At 33.7% G+C, this 23760-nt stretch overlaps 1 protein-coding gene and 1 non-coding gene across 32 annotated transcripts in view; both read left to right on the top strand.

Moving 5' to 3' along the window:
• rapgef2b (Rap guanine nucleotide exchange factor 2b) overlaps nt 1-23760 on the top strand; it is a 252942-nt gene that overhangs the window by 48190 nt on the left and 180992 nt on the right. For all 31 annotated transcript variants that reach the window (XM_073922254.1, XM_073922248.1, XM_073922244.1 and 28 more), the window contains exon 2: nt 22393-22463. In XM_073922254.1, the coding sequence (XP_073778355.1) occupies nt 22393-22463 (71 nt within the window). The remainder of the gene's footprint in view (nt 1-22392; nt 22464-23760) is intronic.
• Nucleotides 273-355, top strand: trnaq-cug (transfer RNA glutamine (anticodon CUG)). The gene has a single exon. It is a non-coding gene; the product is annotated as a tRNA-Gln (tRNA).

Raw genomic sequence — 23760 nt, 5'->3', positions numbered from 1 at the left:
CGTGAATAACTTGGTTTCGTTCGTACGTCATGGCGAAACACCTAATGAATCGGTATCAAGGCGACTCGTTTGAAGCACTATGAGTCGACTCTTTTATAGATGAATCAACAGTTTTAAACACTGTACACTAACAGATTTAAGCCTTAGCTGGATACTTAACTTCACTTAAAGCTGTGTTACACAATACATGGAGGGGAATTTTCAAAAAACCCATAATATGGGCTCTTTAATTAAATTAAATTAAATTACAGTATTTTAATGTAATAATATATGTCAGGATGGCCGAGCGGTCTAAGGCGCTGCGTTCTGGTCGCAGTCTCCCCTGGAGGTGTGGATTTGAATCCCACTTCTGACAAATCCTGTCTTTGTGGAGTTTGCATGTTCTCCCTGCGTTTGCGTGGGTTTTCTCCGGGTGCTCCGGTTTCCCCCACAGTCCAAAGACATGCAATACAGGTGAATTGGGTAGGCTAAATTGTCCATAGTGAATGAATGTGTGTGTGAATGTGTTTGTGGATGTTTCCCAGAGATGGGCTGTGGCTGGAAGGGCATCCACTGCGTAAAAACTTGCTGGATAAGTTGGCGGTTAATCCGCTGTGGCGACCTCGTATTAATAAAGGGACTAAGCGGATAAGAGAATGAATGAATAAATAATGTAATATAATTTTAATATAAACTACTATTATTTTTTATTTTTTTCCATGTATTTATTTATTTGTTTTATTTATTCATTTTTATTCATTTTTATTTCATTTATGTTATTTATATATATTTATATTATTTTTATTTATATTAATTTTTTCTTTATTTTCTTTTTTCTTTCTTCCTTTAATTTTAATTTATTTTTAATTTAATTTTACTTTTATTTATGTATTTTTATTTATTTATTTTTATTCATTCTTTCTTTCTTTCTTTCTTTCTTTCTTTTAATTTATGTTTTTAGTTTTACTTTTTTATTTTTTTATTTTTTTAAATTTATTTTATTTTTATTTATATTTATTCACTTTTTTTATTTGTCTGTTTTGTTTGTTTGTTTGTTTGTTTGTTTCACAACAAGGGACAGTGTATATATTAATTGACATTCCCCAAGAACGTGAATGTACCCTAATTATTGGAGCTCCAAACTATAAATAATACTTAAAGGAATGACAAAAAACAACAACAACATCAAAAAGTCTACTTCACAATGTTGACTATTTGTTTGTAAATAATATTGTAATAATTTTATTAAGAATTTGGGGGATTTTGGAGAGAAATGCTCAAATTGATTTGGGGAGTCATTGTATCATTTAACTATAAATTAACCATAAATTAAAAAGTTACCAAAAAATGTATCATTTAAGTCAGTTTGAAGTATTCAGGCATACAAAATTACCTTTCTTACTTTAAAAGAGATTATTGTATTTCTGTACAGTTGAAGAACAATTACCCCCGCATTTAAAAAAAATATATGTTTCTAAACATAATAGTTTTAATAACTCATTTCCAATACTGATTTCTTTTCTCATGGCCATGATCACAGCCCATAATATTTGACTAGATATTTTTCAGGATACTAGTATTCAGCTTAAAGTGACATTTAAAGGCTTAACTAGGGTATAGGCAAGTTAGGGCAATTAGGCAAGTAATTGTATAACAGTGGTTTGTTCTGGAGACGATCAGATCCAAAAAAAAAAAAAAAAAAAGAATTGCTTGAGGGGGCTAATAATATTGACCCTAAATGGTTTTAAAAAATTAAAAAGTGCTTTTATTCTAGCCAAAATAAAGCAAATAAGACTTACTTCAGAAGGAAAATATAATTGGAAATACTGTGAAAAATTCCTTGCTCTGTTAAACATCATTTGGCAAATATTTGAAAAAAGAAAAAAAAAATCACAGGAGGGCGAATAATTCAGAATTTAAAAGTATTGTGGATGTGAACACTGTGACGTCGATGCAGAAATGATATATTGTGCCCCCGCTTTGTTCCTATTATATGCAGTGTATTTTTGCAGTGATTTGCTTTTGGATGCAGTACAGGGAGATGTTCTTGAGATGGACAAAGCGCAGCTTCCCCCTTTTCAGAGAGTCCCGTCTGACCTCACGGCTCACCCTGACTGTCTGCTTGACGAATCACTTGAGGCTAATTAAAATGTGCAGACACCTTCATTTCCCCTGCTCAGCCAGAATCTGTTTGCTTCCCTTGCTAATTGCTTGGCATTTTCTCTCTGTTGCTTCAGTACACATAAGCTTTTTTTGGGGGGTGGTTGCACACAATTTTTATATGCTAACATAATTGTCAACATTTAAAGGTTAAAATAATGCAATGATAACAGCTACAAGAAGAATAATAATACTTATATATTTTAATAATACTAATAATAATTATAATAATAATAAATGCATATTTTATTTTAAATAAATAAAATAAATTATTTTTTATAATTTATTCATACATAAAATATTTATTTATAATTGTATATTTTTTATATAGTTATTATATTTATTTATTATTAATATATGCATATATGCGTTTACATCATAGCTTTTTCATTAGATTACAGTAATGCACATTTAATGCAAAATGAATATTTTTATTTTTTTTTTTTAATATAGAGTCTAACACTGTAAAAAAAGCTAATTGTGTTTGTTGACTGGCTGCTATTTTATTTATTGTTTATGCACACAACAGTCGAATGTTTAATCATAATAAAAAGTATATAAATAAGCAACAGTGCAATTGCATGGCCAGTTAAAGCATGAATACAAATAATTTAAAATATTAAACTTTACTTTGATAATAGATAAATAATACAATTTATTAAATTATATTAAATACACTAATACCATTTAATTATAAAATAATATTCATTTTATATATATAAATAAATAAATAAATATAACAAATCTATCAATTTTAATATAATATAATATAATATAATATAATATAATATAATATAATATAATATTTCAAATAACAAATCTATCAGTTAAAATTTATTGTAAATAAACAAATAAATAAATATAAAATATCTAATTTAATTTAAAAATAAATATATTATTATTTTTTTATTGTGTTGTTCTTATCTGTGTGTGGCATGACGCGGTGTTGATAAGCATTGCTGAAAGCTCTTCTTTTATCTCTCCTGCTTTTCTAAGGCAGACCTCATCATGTGTTTATCATCTCGGGAATCTCTCTGCTTCCCCACGGCACAAACAGCACAGCCTCTGCTCTGTCATGAGATCTGTGTCCAATGGGCCGCTATTTAGCAGACCCGTGACAGAAAGAGGTCAATTTTGGGGCTCGGTGAGGGTCATTCATCCTGACCTTCAGAAACATGTGTTCTTCTCCAGTGAGTCTGAAACACCTTAATATACAGCTGAAGTCAGAATTATTCGCCCTCCTGTGAATTTTGGTTTCTTTTCTGAAAAATATTTCCCAAATGATGTTTGACAGAGCAAGGAATCTTTCTGCTATATTATTTTTTTCTTCTGGAGAAAGTCTTATTTGTTTTATTTTGGCTAGAATAAAAGCAGTTTTTAATTGTTTTAAAACCATTTTAAGGTCAATATTATTAGCCCCCTTAAGCAATATTTTTTCCGATTGTCTCTAGAACAAACAGTCATTATACAATAACTTGTCTAGTTAACATTATTAACCTAGTTAAGCCTTTAAATGTCACTTTAAGCTGTATAGAAGTGTCTTGAAAAATATCTAGTCAAATATTATTTACTGTCATCATGACAAAGATAAAATAAATCAGTTATTAGAAATAAGATATTAAAACTTTTATGTTTAGAAATGTGCTGAATACAATCTTCTCTCTTTTTAACAGAAATTAGGGGGAAAAATATAGGGGGGGCTAATAATTCAGGAGGGCTAATAACTCTGACTTCTACTGTATGTCAGAGCTGATCTGCTTAAAGAGCTGATAACCAAACAACAGCATGAAGGGCAACCACACAGTTGTGCTGACAGAAATAACTTTTTTTTCACAATATGGTGGAAAATAACAGCCTACAGTGTTACAGGGAAGAACAGAGCTATTTATACTAGAAGTTATATGTGTAATTTGCTGAAATAAGCTTGTTTGTGACCTGATTTTTTACCTGCAACTCTTTATACTGTTTAACATTTTAGGGTCAAAAAGATTTCTTACTGCCGTTTTACAGAAGTGCTATTTTTATTTCAGATAAAAGCTGTTCTTTTGAAATTCATGAATGAGTTCTGGAAAAATAATCATGGTTTCAGCAAAAGATAGTATGCATTATAACTAGGCGTGCACTTTATCAGAAAAACCCAGCCTGATCTAACGAGAAAATGTAAGTATTTTATTTTATAAGTGGCTAATTCATATGAATTCTTAAACTAGTTTAGTCATACGAAAATGTATGATTTTAAAAAGGAGGCGTGGCACCCAACCCCACCCCTAAACCCAACTGTCATTGGGGGATGAGCAAATCCTACTAAACTGTACCAATTAAATTGTACAAATTCATACGAATTACCCACTAAATCAAAAAGTTAGGAATTGCCAAAAAGATTGGGTTGGAAAAATGTAGTATTGCGATATTTTGCTCTTCTACGATATGCGACATGAATACAATTTCACCAGATGACCTTACTATCTCCATTTGGAAATAATTGATCATTTTAGATTGCATAATATAAGATAAATATAATAAAGACATTTTTTATTGTTTTCCGAGAAGTTTAATGGTATTCAGGAAGAGTAATTAAATAATGTTAAAGGGCTAATAATTCTGACCTCAAGTGTATATAAATATATCCTTTTTTGTTTTTTTTTTAGCAGCAAATTTGCCAATTAGAATGATTTCTGGATGATCATGTGACTCTGAAAGAGCTGAAAATGTAGCTTTAAATCACAGAAATAAATTGCGATTTTAAACTGTCGCAAATGTGAAATAACAAAAAAGTTATTTTATTTAAAATTGTAATAATATTTCACATTATTAATACCATTTTTGCTTAATTTTTTTATCAATTATATAGCATCAGTAAGCAGCAGAGACTTATCTTGCCAATTATATCAACCTTTTATGGCGATACAACATCATATAAATACAAAAATAGGTAATAACATTCCCCCAAATCTACCACCTCTATCAGCTGAACCATACAACACAACCAAGTACAATTTGAAATATAAAATTTGTAAATAAATAAATAAATAAATAAATAAATAAATAAATAATTATTAATTGATTGATTGATTGATTGATTAGTTTGGACATTTCCCAGCGAGATTCATAAATCGTTCATATCAATCAATCAATCAATCAATCAATCAATCAATCAATCAATCAATCAATCAATCAATCAATCAATCAATCAATCAATCAATCAATCAATCAATCAATCAATCAATCAATCAATCAATTAATTAATTAATTAATTAATTAATTAATTAATTAATTAATTAATTAATGTAGTCATTAAATTGTACAGTAAATGTACAAACATGGGTTTGTACCTTTTCTGCCTCAAGTAGTACCATTCATTCATTCTCCTTCAGCTTAGTCCCTTTATTCATCAGGGGTCGCCACAGGGGTCACAACATATGTTTTACACAGCGGATGCCCTTCCAGCTGCAACCCAGTACTGGGAAATACCTATACACACTCATCCACACACATACACTACGGTCAAGTTAGTTATCGGAGCACCCGGAGGAAACCAACACAGGGAGAACATGCAAACTCAGAAATGTCAGCTGAGGCTCGAATTAGCGACCTTCTTGCTGTGAGGTAACAGTGCTGACCACTGAGTCAGTGTATCAGCCTTCAATAGTATCAATATAATTCTATTTAGGTTTCCATGTTTTATCAAAGGTTTTTGAAGACACTCCTATTTTATTATTTTATTCTAGTCTTTCTTGCTGAAGGATGCATTGGAAACTCAAACATTGGTCATTTGGTTTACTTTCAAGTGTCTGTTTCATTTCAGCATCTTCCAAGTACTGAATGTTGTGAATTTATAATCCACATTTCTCTCGATTCTTCAGCCAACTTTAATGGGCTTTTTTCACAGAGTTTGCCAGAGTGTATTCTAATATTGCCTCTGCTTTCGTTTTTTTGGGATCTGAGCCGCCTACATTTTGAAGGCTTCATGTCAGGACGCCTACGATGTCTTCAGATTGTGTCAATGTAGGCAGCACTATGTTCTGGATCAGAGCCAGTGTGTTCGGTTGCTTCCTCTGTGAATGTAAAACATGCCTAAAAATGTACATGAGAAAGCAGCTTGATCAGAGAGAGATGAAAATTCAAAAGTTCTGCCGTTTGTGGGTGGAATGATTTTTTGTGTCTTTTAAAGAAGCCAAAGGTGCATTTATTTGGTTACTTTAAAATGAGTTTTTAATATATTTTTAATGTAACGTTTCCTGTTTCAAAGCTTGCACCAGTTTGTACATTTGCAGTAGGAACTTTCTTAATCACTCCATATCTATTGTGCATTTTTCAGCGTTCCTCACACAGGTGAGTGGGCTTGACAAACCACTCATAGAAACACACTCTTTCATCTCTAACACTTGCAGCAGTTTGGACATTTCCCAGCGAGATTCATAAATCGTTCATATTCATAAATGTAAATATAAATGGACATCATGCGTATCAGTGGGCGGGGCTGACAGCCTTTTTTCCTTGCTTAGACTCTCCTGGGTAATGTAGCTTTTTCTGTACAAAATCGGCTATTACGCATGATTGTTTTAAAAATGTTCCAATTAAGTATGATTGCAATTGAAGTACAAAACTGATTTAGCATGGAAAAGATTGCTTTTGTCTTGTATTGCTGCATGTGATCACGGTGTAGACTTGATTGGGTTTAGCTTGTGTTAGCTTTTTCAGTCTTACAACCTGTGTTTGCGTGGATTCGTCAGGGGAGGAGCTGAGTGAAAATGTGGTTTGAATTTGAACTGCAATACCTAGTTGAACCACTGGGGGATGTCCATTTTACATATACTGCACTTATAATGGTTAAGCTCTTTATTTTTGCAGTTTTTATATGATAGTAATAATACACTTACTATATTTACTATGTTCTGAGGCCCCGTTTACACTAGTGCGTTTTAGTTTTAGATCAAAAACAATCCGCGTCCACAGTAGCGTTTTACTTAGCATTTCTGATCATCTCTGTCCACACTACACCACCAAAAACGTATATCACGTGACCATTCGCGCACTCTGGGCATGCGTATTCTAGTATAAACAGAAAGCATGTGTCTCACTCGGCATTTGGTTATTGTTAGTCAACAAGCGCTGGTTGAACAATGAACGTGATGGCAAAGAAAGCAAGAGAGGTAGTTTTGTGGACAGATGACGAGGTCGAGTTGTTACTAAACGTAACAAATGAATAACTGCACAATGACACCTATAACAGAAAATAGTCCAAACAACGCTCCCATTTCTGTGTCCATGTTGTTGTTTACAGTGAAGGCTGGTCTGCTGTCTTCCGGTAGCGTTAAAGCCGTGTGTTTTCAGATGTCTCCGTTTTTAACCCATCCACACTGAGACGAAGCAGCAGCGTTTAGGAATGAAAACGGCCTCTCCAGCGTTTACAAAACGCTCCGTTTTCGGCGCTCGAAAACTCCGGCGTAGTGTGGACGGATGGCGTAACCGTAGCAAAACTTATGCGTTTTAAAACTAAAACGCATTAGTGTAAACGGGGCCTGAGACATATCAAATTAAGTGCGCGCTATATATATATATATATATATATATATATATATATATATATATATATATATATTTTTTTTTTTTTTTTTAAGCCTTAAATCTTAGATTCACTTAAATATGGTGTGAAAACAAAGGTTTTTTGGGCAAGCAAGTATTTTACAGTACTTTAGAAATATTCAAAAATGTCTCTCAATGTTTTCAAACTATTAAATTTGATTTAACAAAGTCACAAAAGTGGCAATTTCACATCTGTCACATCCATAACGGAGAGATGTCACATCCGTAACGACACTTTTTCCTCATAAATTTGAAAATATGAAATTAAATAAAACCAATAATTTTTTTTTTATAGATAGCCAACTCTTATCCTTTTGATTAGCATTGTTTCATTTGGGTTGTGCAGTTTAATTCACAGAATTACTACAAAGAATGTTGTATACTGTAAACCTGCAGACTTTTTTTTTGTCACATCCATAACACATGTTTATTTTCCTCATTTAAAGTATAAAACATGTTTACAGATTGGTATTTTTCTGGTCCCATTACTCTATGGTCAGTTGTTCTAGAAAATATAAACTAAAGTTTCAATATAAAGTTAACATATGCTTTTTATGTGAATTTATGTTTTGAGTTTTTACTGCAAATGTCACATCCATAACGCTGGATTTGCTCATATGCCTTCTTTTTATGTTGATTTAACTTTTGTTGCATTGTTGAACCACTCTATAATCATCGAGTCCATTTAAAATCTCCCTATTTATTCTCATTATATATAAAGGACATTGAGAACATGATGATTATGTGTTGTCTAGCTGTAAAGGCACTCTTCTGCTGTGCTTACTGATTAGTTAAGGCTGGTTACCCTGCCAATGGTACCATGATTATCCTCTTGGGTCTGGTGGGTTTGAGATGCCACCTGCTCAGGCAGCTGATTCCTGCACTGGTTATGATTGCTGTAGAGCCAGTTATTGACACTGATCATCATGCAGATCGTCAGACTGCAGGTTGCCATGGCGACAGCGATGCCTTGAGTGAATGTGAAGAGTCTCTTGACCCATTCAAGGCGCACCGTAATGGGTTGCATTCAAGATGTTGGGGCTACAAAGCCGAGAAGAGGCATTTTAAGTAGCAAAACACAGACTCAGACTGCCAACAGACATCTTAAGGCAGAATATGTGAATGTGTAAGTAATGCAAAATGGCATCAGACGCCACACTGTTAAATAATACCATGTTAAAGTAAAACTGTAGTATTGTTACAGGGAATTCTTGATATATTTTGTTGTGTTAAACTGATTTTGTTGATGTCATTCTCAATGTGTACTTTTTAAATGAGTCGTTTGTCCAGAAACAACATTTATTGTCATTGGCAAGTCATTATTTATTCATGTTGTTCCATAAGCGTGTTCCACAGAACTCAAATACAGACATTTTGAATAATGTGATAGAAGGCTGCACAATATTTAGTTTCCTCATCGATATTACAATGTGTGCATTTGCAATAATCACATTGCAAGATATTCAGTGTTGAGTTTATATGTCTGGATTATATTTGACTGTAGAGTTGAACCATAATGAAGTGAAGTTTTATTATTTGCATGTGTTTTTAAGGTCAGCTGTGTAAGCATTTCCAGTTTAAAGTATTCAGACACAAGAAATTGTACTATTTGGAATTTTAATAAAGATATATAATTAAAGGAATATTATGATGAAGGTGATTGGAAAAGGATAAAATGAGAAAGGCATGATGAAACTTTAATTAATGGCTGTTTGCAGTACTATGCAAAGTTACAAAATGAAAAGGTACAAATGGATTTAAACATAATATGTCAAAGATGCCAAAAGGATAAAAGATGTCTCATGTAAAATAAAAGATGAGTAAACGAAGAAATAGGTTTGAGTAATAGACGACTGAAGTATGTGGTAATAGGGTGGAAAAATAATAAGCTTGTGCTTCATCCCACTCCATTGTCGACCATGTTGAAATTTATTTTTTGTTAATGATATTTTCTGTATGATATTTTTGATCAAAAAAATAAATCAATCAAATCAAAAAATCAAATCAAAATTAGTTTCATATAACAATATTTATTATAATTTGTATTATTTATGCAATGCAAACTAAACAGTGTTTCTTTACATTTGAATATTAAATTTCTGTACCTGAATACTGTTCATAAACCATTTGGAACAGTTTTTCTTTTCTTTTATACTTGTAATGTGTTTTTTATTGTTATGTTTTATAATAATAATAATAATAATAATAATAATAATAATAATTCATTTTATTTATAACTGGTGCCTTTCTGGACACCCAAGGTCGCCTAATACTTGGTATTAGGTGCAAAAATTGTGATTGGAGCATCCCTGTCATGCAGCCCTAATGTGATATTCTTTTGAATCCATTAGGAGTGGAAATCTTAAGTCATGTCACAAACTGATTCTAATTCTGGGATTCACGATTTATTTCCAAAACGATTCTTAACCTACTTTTTTCCCCCATTTCTTCGGCCGTACAAAAACATCCATTTTATCTTTTTCAGACATTCTCTGTAAACCCTAGAGATGGTTGTGCATGAAAATCCCAGTCGATCAGCAGTTTCTGAAATTCTCAACCAGCCTGTCTGGCAACAACAACCATGCCACGTTCAAAGTCACTTAAATCACCTTTCTTCCCCATTCTGATGCTCGGTTTGATCTGTCCTGACCTTGTCTACATGCCTAAATGCATTGAGTTGCTGCCGTGTGATTGGCTGATAAGACATTTTCGTTGACAAACAGTTGGACAGGTGTACCTAATAAAGTGGCCGGTCAGTGTATGGTGTCATGGCTTTGTAATCAACAAAATGTGGTTATAATGGAAGTCAACAGGGCAAAATCAGCCACCAACATAATGAAAGGGTAGTCAGTTTGAACAGTAGGCTATAGAGTAAAGGATGTGTTGATGTTTTCTATAAGCTGAGTTTCAGTGTTGTGAAGGCTTCAGTCAAGGCTGCTGTTGTTTGCATAAGTCAGCAGTTTGATCATGACTCTATCTGGTGTTTCTCAGTTGGGTGTGTGTGTGTGTGTGTGTGTGTGTGTGTCGCTTCACCGACTCCACTAGAGTTGCATAACTAGTGAAGTCTGAGTGCCCTGGGCTCCACATATTGTGTTTGACCAATCACAAAACACAATGGTCTCTTTGTCACACAGCATTCTGGTAGGAAGTCGTCACAATGCTGCAAGACAGGACAGAAACGAGTGTGTAAAGCAATAGTAGCATCATACTTTGAACCTGGCATCTGTCGGAAAACTGTGCCAGAGGCTCAGGCTTTTGTGGAAGTGACGGAGAATATGGTTATTGTGCTGCCGATTCCTCCAGATTTTCAGCTCAGTGGATTCTGTAGTAAACAAACAGTGCGAGTAAACAAACCCATGCATATCTCCATGTGTGGATGATTCACAACCTGCATGCAGCATCTTTTGCTTAATACTGTGTGTCTGTTCTCCCCGTGTTTGCGTGGGTTTCCTCTTGGTGCTCCGGTTTTCCCCACACTCAGACCCAGACATGCGCTTAAGGTGATTTGAATAAGCTAAACTGACCGTAGTGTATGGATGTGAGAGTGTATGGGTGTTTCCTGGTACGGGGTTGCAGCTGGAAGGGCATCTTCTGCCTTAAACATATGCTGGATAAGTTGCTGGTTGATTTTGCTGTGGCGACCCCTGATGAATAAATGGACTAAGCTGAAGGAAAATGAATGAATATATAGCATGCAATAGGCTTACAACAATTAATTAAAGGCACAACCATTCAAATCTGTTGTAACAGAAAACCATTATATTGATAACCACAGGCACTTACGTGGTACTTCATGAATTTATAATGCTGCCACTCACATTTTGTTAAACGTTGCCAAGCTAAAATTCCATCTAAATATGCTTCTGTTGCTTTTGTGCATCTTCCCTGTGAGAGAAGCTATAAAGCTGCACAAATTAAATCATTCGTTTTCATCAATTGTGTTTAGTTACAATGGTAGAAAAGCTAACTTAATAAAACATGCATACACGTTATTTTTATTTTAATTTTATTATTATTATTATTTTTATATAAAATATTGTTGTCAGGGAAACATTATACATTTTTTCATCTAAAGTTTTATAACATATTTCTTATAAGAATTACTGTAATATTAAAAATAATAATAATAATAATAATAATAATACATTTACAATAATACATTTTTTATTATCATATTATTATTATTATTATTATTATCATATTATTATCATATTATTATTATTATTATTATTATAGTTGTTATTATCATATTATTATTATTATTATTATCATTGTTATTATATTATCATTATAATAATAATAATTATTATTATATTTATAATATTATTATTATATTATTATCATTGACATTAACATTATTATTCTTATTTTTATTATTATTATCATATTATTATTATTATTATTATTATTGTTATTATTATTATCATTATTATTATTTTTATTATCATTATTATATTATTATTATCATTTTATATTATTAATATTATTATAACTATTATCAAATTATTTTTATTATAATTTTTTTTATCAGTATTATTATTATTATATAATGTCAATATAAAACATTGCATCAGAGTTATAAACAACTTCCAGCTAATGAAATGTTTCTAACTTTTGTTTGTTTTCAAAACATATATTAACTAGAATAGAAAATATAATTATGTAAACAGGGGTGGATTAAACCAATAAGCGAGGTTAGCGGCTGCTTAGGGCCTTGGGGAGTTAAAGGGTCACGAAACACCAAAACACATTTTTTGAGCTTTTGACAGTCGTATATGTGTCCCACACTGCTAAAAACACTATTAGGACACCTATATTTCACTAAAAAGTGTAAATTGGTTGTTTTTGCGTTATTTCAAGCAAATTCGTACTTCCTGTTTGAAACGAATTTTTGAAGCTGCGTCACGGTCATGACATAATAGCGTGTATTCCAGCGTGCAGACTGGGCGTCTGTGCCAGAGTGAGTCTTATTACGTCTTACAGTGTGATACATTAATGCATGAGTAAAGCTTGGTTCAAACCAATCAGCGCGCTCTATTGTGCAACTTCATTAATATTCATTTGTGTCACCGTGTTTACACCACAAAGACGCCACGTTGTGTTGGCAAAACAAGCGTGAAGTGTTGCTTTTATAGTTTGCTACAGTTAAGTTTCGTTTTCATTTTCTCTCTGTGAGAGCTCAGTCTCACGTGTGGATTAACAGTGTACGCGACGCTCGACAACAATAACTTACGTGTCTAAGGAGGATTATTGTTTACCTGAGAGCTGTTCTCATCTGCAAACGCTGAAATCTGGATTTGCTTGTAGTATTCTCTCCATAAAGACGAGGCTCTAGTTGCTGGTGATTGCCCTGTCTCTACAGATTTGGTAAGTGAGCGACCAGTGCTCTTTGTTTATTCAGTTTGCTCGAATCGAATTAAGTTAACTATAGCACTGAGTGCAGAAATGTTAGCACCGCATTTAGTGACCGGAATAACACACGCGGCTTTCTGACGCTACCTGCCGTGTGCATCTAAGTTTCCGGGAAATGCGGAGTTTTTTTTTTCTCTCATTCGCCGTGCGGTATCAAACATTGCATGAAAAATACACGCTTACAGCAGTTCCTCGAATCAAATACCTCGTTTGTCGCGAGGGGCATGAATGAATTCCCTGAATCAAAGAGCCAAACTGCAGTTAAAGTCCAACATTTATTAATTCAGCAAATAATTCGACTACAGATGTCCATGTAGGTTAAACACCATCGCTTTCTCCTGTCTGTGTGTGTGTGTATTTTGACTCTGAAACTCGCGCGTGCACAAATAGACACTCCCACACCCTCCCACTTTAGTTCCTCCGACACTCCCCCCTAAACAGAGCTGGACACGCCCACTTTTCTAACTTTTCCGAAAGTAGAGGTGTGAAAACACCCTGCTGAAACGAGGGGGTTTCATGGCCCTTTAAGGGGCCTTGACCAGTGCCAGTAAATGCCTAAATTAATCGTATAGCTCTTTTATAAAGTTTTCGTTTTTTTATACGTTTTAAATTATGTCTATAACCATTATGATTTTAACATTATTGCTTCTTTTTAAAACCACGGCATCCATGAACAGTGGAACATTCCTTTGATACTGCACGTGCACATATTAAAATCTAATCACCAATATAGCTTAGTTTACTTAGGGTGCACTCACACTAGGCTATCTTAACCATGCCTGGTTAGAAGAGGTGTGCCAGAATGTGGTTCAGTTGGGCTTTAGCACGGTACGCTTGTAGTGTGAGTGCAAATCGCGCCTGAGCCTGAAACTGAACATGCAATGTCACTTTTTTGTTTGTTTATGATTTATTTACCGTTTTTACATTTTACAAGCATATCAAACAAGCCTTATAGAAATAATAATATAAAAAATTAAATACAAAAAAAGAATAATATTAAATTAAAATAAAAGTGAGCTTTGGCATAGTTCAAGGAAACTCTAGTGTGAGTAAACCATTACTAAGCTTAGTAAAAAAACAAACAAACAAATAAACATTTAAAGAACATCTTTAACTAAATTAAACATGAAAATGGTTATACAAATACACAAATAAATGCCAAACAAAACCTACTAATATAAACTGTTCATCAAATCTGCATTAGTTTCCTAATGAATAATGAAGAGCATCTTCACTTGCAAGATGTCCAATCATGTATGCAGTGTTTGAAGTAAATGTCAGCAAATGATTGAGATTTATAACGTGTATAACTGACCAGAACTAAAACACAGCTTCACACAGGGTATCTGCTGGGTCTTAAAAGGTCTTTAAATTTCTTAAATCTCAAAAACAGAATTTTAGGCCTTAAAAAGTCTTAAATTTACTGAAATTTTGTTTTGTAGGTCTTAAATCATTTTTAATCAGGTCTTAATTTTTCATTTTTCATCTATAGCTACCCAATCTAGCCAACACCCATACAATCATCAACAATTCATCTTTTTATTTAAAAATGTAATTTAACTCTATTCACCATAATGGTTTCATTGTTTTCCTTATTGTAATGTTTGTTTGAAGGTTCCCCTTGTATTTACTGCCGATGACACTGACCTGGACAGACTGTTGTGTATACATTTAGTTTATTATAGTTTTTAAAATATTTGTCAATTTTTTATTTTGAAGAAAGTTCATGCTGAAAGAAGCGCATGTTTACAACTAGAGCTTGCTTGTTTTGACACAATATTTAAAATATTTTGCTAAGAAATGTCTTAAATATTAAATTTATTTTTATCACTAAAATATTATTGTATTATTAAATGTAAATTATTATCGTAAAAATAAATGTATTAAATTATAATGCATTTTTGATAGGGCAAATAAACAATTTTTTTCGATCTGCGCCATTCGAAAAACTTGTTAGTGTTTAGCCCTGTATGAGTCTAAAATTTAATTCATAGTGGCCTTAAAAATGTCTTAAATTTAACTTTGTGAAAACTTCAGAAACCCTGTTACATGTTCTTGTCTGATGGCTTATTGTTTGGAAAGGCTTGTGTGTTTGGAGCTTCTCATTATGAGCTTCTGGCAGACACAGACAGAGAGAGAGAGAGAGAGTTATTAAAGCAGTGAAACTCCTCATGGGGACACTGGGACTGAAGAAACGGGGTTCTGCACATTCTTTCCATGTTGAATTTAGAAGTAATATTTGCGGGGGGAGAAGAAAAGCCACAGTTTTTTTTCCTTTTCTCTGGTAGATGTTCATTCCAGCCAGCAGTGGCGCTGAGCTGAGAAACGCTGAACTCTCACATCATCTAGTGGGGGATCTGGGAACTGCAGTTCCGCCACTGCCTCTTTGTCATTGTCACAGACGCATTGTTCGCTTTTTTGCTTGCTAAAGCAGTATTACTGCTACTATTGCTCATGCTTTGGGAGGTTATGGATTTAGACAATCAGTTAGGTGGTACATTTAATATGTAGCTTATACTATACATTTTATTTGTGCTGTACAATGATGCCTCAAACCATTTTTCTCACTGAGAGATGATGTGTTGTTTCTATTCTTAGCAATCACACCTTAGCAACCACCCAGAGAATCATCATTAATCTCATTTAAAATCCATTGAAATATAAATATAAATAAATAAGCTCAAATTGTGGATGAAGAAAAACATTAGGTGTTTTACAATGGTATCTTCGATCAATGAATCGCAATATGTCAATTACAATGATGAGCTCTGGACTTTTGTTACTTTAAATTGACCTTAGAGCCCATCACACTGCAGAAACGTGCAACAATGGGAATCTAAAAGTGTGTTGATATTAGAGATGTACCGAATTTTCAGCCAATTAAAATTTATCGACCAAAAATCTTGTGCCATTTAATGGACCCTCTAATTTTTGTGGCTTCAATCATTGTTTGGGTACTCTTTTAAATCTGGAAGCTTTAACAACTTATATCAAAATATATATCGTTATCATTCAATATGGAAAATAATTATTAAGATTTTTGCCATATCGCCCAGCCCTATAGTATCTATCCTGTTTTAGGATGTCACACATCTTAATTCTCAGTATTAAATACCAGTTTTCCAGTAATATTTTTGTGATATTCTACTATTTCTTAATATTTAACATTGGGTTTATTTGTTTTATATAAAAAATAAAAAGCACTACCGTGAAAATACATTGCTAAATTAATAGATTAATTGAAATACTTTTATTTAAAAATGTTATGTCCTTATATTTTTATTATTTTTGTAAAAAAAATATATAAAATACCATTTTATCAGATTTCTGCTGATTTCAAAATTTCACAGTTATTTATTCCATGTTGCCGTTCATTAAAATTTACAAGATAATTTTCAATAATTACTCTTTTCCCCCAGTTTCCACACAAACGCACACACACATCATATTCATTTCATTTTCCTCTAGCTTGATCTTTATTTCAGAGGTTGCCAGGTTGGAATTAACCACCAACTATTCTGGCACATGTTTTACGCCGCGAATGCCACCCCCCTCCCCCTCCCCACCTGCAACCCAGCACTGGGAAACACCAACACACACATTAACACACTGTCTCTTACACTACAGCCCATTTAGTTAATTCAGTTCACCTACAGCGCATGTGTTTGTCTGTGGGGGAAACTGGGGGAAATTTCGAATTGAAATCCATGCCAATACGAGGGGGAAACTCCACGCTGAAATGCCAACTGACCCAGCCGGGACTTGAACCAGCGACCTTCTTGCTGTGAGGCAAAAGTGAAGCTACTATGCTGCATTTGTGTGAATTCAGTTCATCTAAAATGTTTTACTTTATTTGATCTAAATCTGATCAATTACAGTTGTTCTTGCTCTGATTTAATATGAGGCAAGGCAGGTTTATTTATATAGCACATTTCACACACAGTGCAATTTAAATTGCTTTACATAAATGGGAATAAAAGAAACAAGAAAATAAAAAGCTACAGCAATGAATAAAAATGATTAATAACAGATTAAAAAGTGTTTATGTAATTTAATTGATTCAGTTTTTGATTTTTAGTTTTATTGTTTCTTTATTGACAGTAATTCATGCAGTGCACTACTAGCAACAGCAGGTGGAGACAAAACACCATTCAGTCATTTTTTTTGGTCCCTTAACCCCCTTGTGAAGCTAAAAGATGAAGGTCAACATTTAGATTCACTGTCATTAGTCCATGTGACCTTGCCCTCTCTGACCTTTAGATTCTATTAACTAAGGATGCTTCGTATGGAATGAGCCTCAAAGATATACTGCATATGAAATCTGCACCGTCTATCGCTATGTTTAAAATATTTTAAAGTCTGTCAATTTAGATTATTTTCTGCTTTATTTGTGTGTTGTGTGTGTGTGTGTGTGTGTGTGTGTGTGTGTCATAATATGCATTATTTATTTTTCTTTTTGTAACTCTATGCTGCCTGTCTTGGCCAGGACTCCCTGGTGGAAGAGATATTGTATCTCAATGGGGCATTCTAGGTTAAATAAGTAAATAAATAATAATGCATATAAAAGCTGTTTTTGTTTCTAGACTGAACACCTACATCACTGAAAAAGTATATTGTATTTACTTTTTTTATTTACATTTTTTTATTGTAGACAAAACACTTGAAATTTAACATGAAAAAACACTTTTTAACATTTTAACACCCCCCCCCCCCTCCCCAAAAGCATCCAGATTCAGTTGAACAGGTGAATGTATTGTTATAGGCAAATACAAGCATATACTGTATTCAACATACACTGGAAACAATAATATGCTTAATTTACTTAAGAATAAAGTGCATCATTTTTGCAAACCTCTTTTTAAGCAATTTTCACATTAAATTTAAAGCAGTATTACCTAAAAATCATTAGTTGGTGATGCTTAATTTTTTGAGTATCCTAGCAAACGTTTTTTGCTTAGATTTATTGGTTGGTGTAACAATATTTTTGGCAGTTTTTGTTTACAAATGTAAGTTATTTCTACCATTAAAGTTCTGTTTACCCATTTATAAAATCGTTCATTTTAATAGAAAATGTTTAGTTCTTTAACTTTAAAATACCAAGTCACTTATCGGATAACTAGCTATACATTACAAAAGGTGGAAGAAACAACAGATAACAGGGTTAAAGTGAAGTACTTCTTTATTAGACAAATGCATCTTAAAACGTTTCTTAAAACATTTTAGCTGTTCAAAAAACTGTAAAAATGGTCAGAGATATACTGCTTTAATAGAAACAATTGTTCAACCAATTAACTTTACTAAAAATTGCTAATTGTTTATCTTTATTAAATAAAGTAAACAGTGAAATCAGTATTTTATGTAACCAGTGTAGTTTAAAATTAAGCAATGTCCAAAACTTTTTAAGTGAAATCTGTTTATTTTAAAGAGCCATATTTACTGTGGCCAGACGTAATTTTTTACAGTGTACAATTATACACATATCAAATAATTAACTAGTAGCATGGGAGGTATTTGCTTGTGCCATTATATGGTTCCAAAAATTGCATAAACAGATCCCAAATTTTATGGTACGCCTTTAATTTGCCTTTTATACTGTAGATGATTCTTTCCAGTGCAATGTGGTCTGTCATTTGTTTCAGCCAGTGGTCAATGGATGGACTTCCAATAGAGTGCTATCACGCACCTTGCAATAACAAGACACACATCAATTATTTTAGTTTGATAACCTGGTAATGACCAATTTTAAACAATAAACCCAAAGCACATACAGTTGAAACCAGAAGTTTAAGTTAAATCATACTAAATGTTTAATGTTTTCCCAGAGATGGGTTGCGGCTGAAAGGGCATCCGCTGCGTAAAATCTTGCTGGATAAGTTGGGGGTTCATTCCGCTGTGGTGACCCCGGATTAATAAAGGGACTAAGCCGACAAGAAAATGAATGAATGAATGTTTAATGTTTTAGGTCCGTTAGGATTACCTAAATGATTTGTTAAATGCGAGGATATATTGCGAGGATTTTATTTTATTTTTTTGATAATTTTTTATTAATTTCTAGACAGTCAAAAGTTAACACACATTTCCTTAGTATTTTTTAGCTTTGCTATTGAACTTTATAACTTTGGTCAAATGTTTTGGGTATCCTTCCACAAGCTTCTCACTATAGTTTGAAGGAATTTTGCCCCATTCCTCCTGACAGAATTGGTGTAACTGAGTCAGATTTGTTGGCTGTCTTGCTCGCACAAGCTTTTTCAACTCTGCCCACAAATTTTCTATAGGATTGAGATCAGGGCTTTGTGATGGCCACTAAAAAAACATTCACTCTGTTGTCCTTAAAGCACATTTTAACTAATTTGGCAGTATGCTTAGAGTCATGGTCTGTTTGACAGACCCATTTGTGGCCAAGTTTTAATTTCCTGGCTGATGTCTTGAGATGTTGCTTCTGTATTTCTACATAATGGTCTTTCTTCATGATGCCATCTATGATGTGAAGTGGGCCAGTCCCTCCTGCAGCAAAACAGCTCCACAACATGATGCTGCCGCCCCCATACTTCACAGTTGGGATGGTGATCCTAGGCTTGTAAGCTTTCCCCTTTGTCCTCCAAATGTAACACTGTTCATTATGGCCGAACAGTTCAATCTTAGCTCCATCAGACCACCGGACATGTTTTCAAATATTAGTCTTTTTCCCAGTGTAATTTAGCAAATTGTATTCTGGCTTTGTTGTTTATTCTGGCTTGTTGATTTTCCCATGTTGTCACACAAGGAAGCAGTGTGTTTGAGGTTTTCCTTAAATACTATTCTACAGTTGTGCCTCCAATTAACTCAAATGTTGTCAATTAGCCAATCGGAAACTTTCAAAACCTTAACACCATCATCTGAGCTTTTTCAGAGGTAGAATAATCTTATTGTATGTAAACTTGACTTTCAAGAAAAGTTGTAACAATTGCTCAAAAAATATCTCATTATTCTGCTATTAAGCAGAACAGAAGCAAATTTGATCATACTAACTTACCTAAAAGAGAAAGAGTTTAGTCACATAACTGGCTTTTTTTTAAAATGGTTATGTCCCTTTTCATACAGTGCATGTAAACTTCTGGTTTCAACTGTATTGCAGGTGTAACTGGAGAATTTAATTTTTTTTTTAAGGTGAGTGGTTGAAAACACTTTATATTTGGACTAAAAGCTCGACTTAAATAAACAAACGAAGGTAAACATATATTTAACTTGTTTGTTTAAATTCAGCCCATATAAATTGTTTGCAACCACTTACCTTTATAAAAATATTAGTAAATCCAGCGAATCTCATTCTTTTCAGTGATCCCACAAACTAAATGACAGTAAATCCCAATAGTCTAGGTGCAATCTCACCCTACAGAACAGCAGTGTGTGTTGATTTACCGTAGCTGCAGCCGCTGGTGTTACCAGTAAAGCAGCAGGCGTATCAGAAGGCAAATGTTTAGCTGGCAGTGTTTGTGCATTTGTGCAGCGCGTCTCACACACTCTCAGTTCATTATCAAGCGAGTGTGTGTGTGCGAACAGAACCTCTTTTGTCCTCGTCCGTATCCCAGCATGCCCCTGTGAGCACAAAGACGGCCCAGTTCTGGGGTCAGTGAAAAGAATGTGAGCTTTTGCATCAAACACTTACAGCTCCAGCAAGAGGTGAAAGGAGCTGTTTTTGGGTCCTCAGAGCGTTCAAGGGCAGGACATGGGCTTTTATTTCAATACGGTTCACTTATGATGGTGAAACAAATATATTTGCATAAAATTGACTTTCAGTTTTATTAAGGAAAGGCTTCTTTAACCACTTAAACTCTGCTTTCGCTAAGATTTAAAGGGCTAGCATTGCACCAGTCCCCCGTAAGTGGTTTCGTTTGAAAGTGTAGAATCTATATTTTATGCACATATGCATCGCTTTGGTTTTTATTCTACTGTACAAACGTTATTTACACTTAAATACACAATATTTTGGATACCCAAGCTGGGTATTTTACATTGGTTCATTTTCATATTTTTCATATGACACATGTACAAGTTGTAGCTCAATTGAAAGCTCTTGCCGGTGCTTATACGGTTCTAGCATTCTTTTAACTGAATTATATTCACATATAAAATAGTTGCCGAATGAATCGCGCTGTTTCCATGGCGCAGAAGTGAAAACAATACATTTATGATCAATAAGCAGCCCCAGATAGCACAGACAGCTGTCATCTCTTACCTTATACTGTGTGCTTCAGGGCTATTCTCCTCTGTTTTTGAGGTGATGTGCATAAGTAATCCTTTTATATGTCTGACGTGGTCCAAACACAGTGAATTATGTTTGATCAAACAAAAGAATAGTGAAATATGAAAACAACGATCGATCCCTGTGGCTTGTACAGCACTACTCATTAGTTGGAGTACAATAAATTTTTCTTTTTTCCTATGATTACAGACATGTGCAGGAACCACCAACATTAATTACAGCACGCTAGACCACACAGTACCTAAAAGGTACACTTTCAAATTTGAGTTTATAAAAAAAAATACAAAAAGCTTTTTAGGTGTTTATTATAACACAGACAACATGTACAGTTATTTTAAACACTTACAATAGTGTTTTATGAAAATTCAAAGGGTTTTCTTTAAAATGATACCAAATTTTTACATTTACACCTCTTTATGTGGATTTGGGAAGCTTTTAAATGTAGTTTTTTTTTTTTTTTTTTTTTAATTTAGGATTTTAGAAATCCCAAAATAGCAGCAGAGTTTAACTGGTTAATGTCAAATTTCAGATAAAAATTCGGTTCTCTATTACTTGTCTTTTTAATCAACGATTACTAGTGTTGATTATTACTATACTCTTATACTCTTGAGAAAGCCACCATTTTGATATTCTAAACTTCTTCTAAAAATATTATTTTTACATGTATTTTATTATTTTTTTTTATTATTGTTTATTGTATATATTTTTATAACCTTTTATTGAACAGAATTGTGTTTGTTTTTTAAGTGTTACAGTCATCCTGAATAATTTAAATTTAAGTAATTAAACTCAACGTGCACTCCTTATATTGAAAGATGATTCTTCTGCTATGCATTAATCTGTGTGGATTATATCGGAAACTTTTGTATTGTTTTGATTGTTTACATTTTGTAACAACTTTTTTTCAACATTATATGAATGTGTTCTTCTCCTGCGTGGAGGATTCTGGGAAAGCGTGTGTTTTTAAAGATGAACCGTCTTTGATCTTTTCTCTCTCTCTCCTTTACCTGCAGGACCTGGAGATCGTTTATTCATACCTGCATGGGATGGAGGCTCTGTCCAACCTCCGCGAACACCAGCTGAGGTAAAACTCAACATTCTGACAAATAGATGGAACAAATGCAGTGTTTTTGAGGCCAAACAGGTGCTGGATTATGGGTTATGCATACAGATGTCTGACAGATGTGCGTTTTTATTTTTAGTTTTTCGCTCAGTCAATACATTTCTGAGGGTTTCTAAAAGTCAACGGTGAGCTTTATTTTTAGTATAGAGAAACTAATTCTGGTAATTCAAGTGTGCAGGTAATTCAGTCATACTTATAGCCAGTGTGCGAATTATACATTGACGATCGGGGTGGGGGGATTAACTTTTTTCGGTAATACATGCTTTAGTGAATAACATTTTTGAATGTATTTAAATGACATCCAATTTGTTAATAAAATGTATACATTTCCAGTGTTTTGATGGATATTTAGTGACAATTTTCGAGGTTACTGTTGGTCAAACTATACAAATAATTTGTCTAATGTTTTTTTAGGATACATGCAGATATAAAGAGAGGGATCTGGATGCAGACCTGGTGCAGTGCAATCTGGGCTGCATCCAATGATTTTTAATGGGCTTACCTAACCCCACCCCTAACCCTACCCATCACAGTGACATCACTCGCTCCATTTGAGTGCATTGTGTCTGATATTGCATTGCTGAGTGATGCAGCCTCAGCTTGCATCTTAAAGGCTGCATCCAGATACTATTGGATATAAACACCTACTTTACGAGAAATGTGTTTTGTAAATACTTAAGATGTCTATCGATACTCTAGAACTGCCAGTTTCAAACTGTCGAATGACATTTTTCCTAGCATTGATTGGTGCAATAATGCATTCATAGTGGCATACACCGATATAGGGGGTATCAAATGTATACTTATATTATATAAGCTGGATAAGTTGGCGGTTCATTCCACTATGGCGACCCCAGATTAATAGAAGGACTAAGCCGAAAATGAATGAATGAATTGCTTTGATTTCTTTTGGCCTAGTTTGTGAGCAGTCATGAATAGTTAATGCTGTTAGTTTTGCAATAGCAGTTTTGACTCCCTGCATTGTTGTCTAAACTCTTAAATAGCTTTACCTTCTCAAGTCCCTCGCGTCCTCATATTTCTACCCATGTGTATATTTTGGGAGTAAGCACTTTGCTACTTGACCAGGGTGTTGTAGAACATTCCGGGCCATACCTTGACCTTCCAGCGGCCCGAACGCATCAGATGGACTCGCTTGACTTTTTCTCCTCTCACACTTTGAGGAATATCTGTTGAATAATGTTTTTGTCCTCTGGAATGTTTTGTTCGGTGGAGAATGCATCTTTGTTTGCTTAAGCAG

Source organism: Danio rerio, chromosome 14 (assembly GCF_049306965.1).
Source record: "Danio rerio strain Tuebingen ecotype United States chromosome 14, GRCz12tu, whole genome shotgun sequence".
Classification (NCBI taxonomy): domain Eukaryota; kingdom Metazoa; phylum Chordata; class Actinopteri; order Cypriniformes; family Danionidae; genus Danio; species Danio rerio.
Note: the sequence above shows the minus strand (reverse complement) of the source record. Positions and strands in the feature narration are given on the sequence as shown.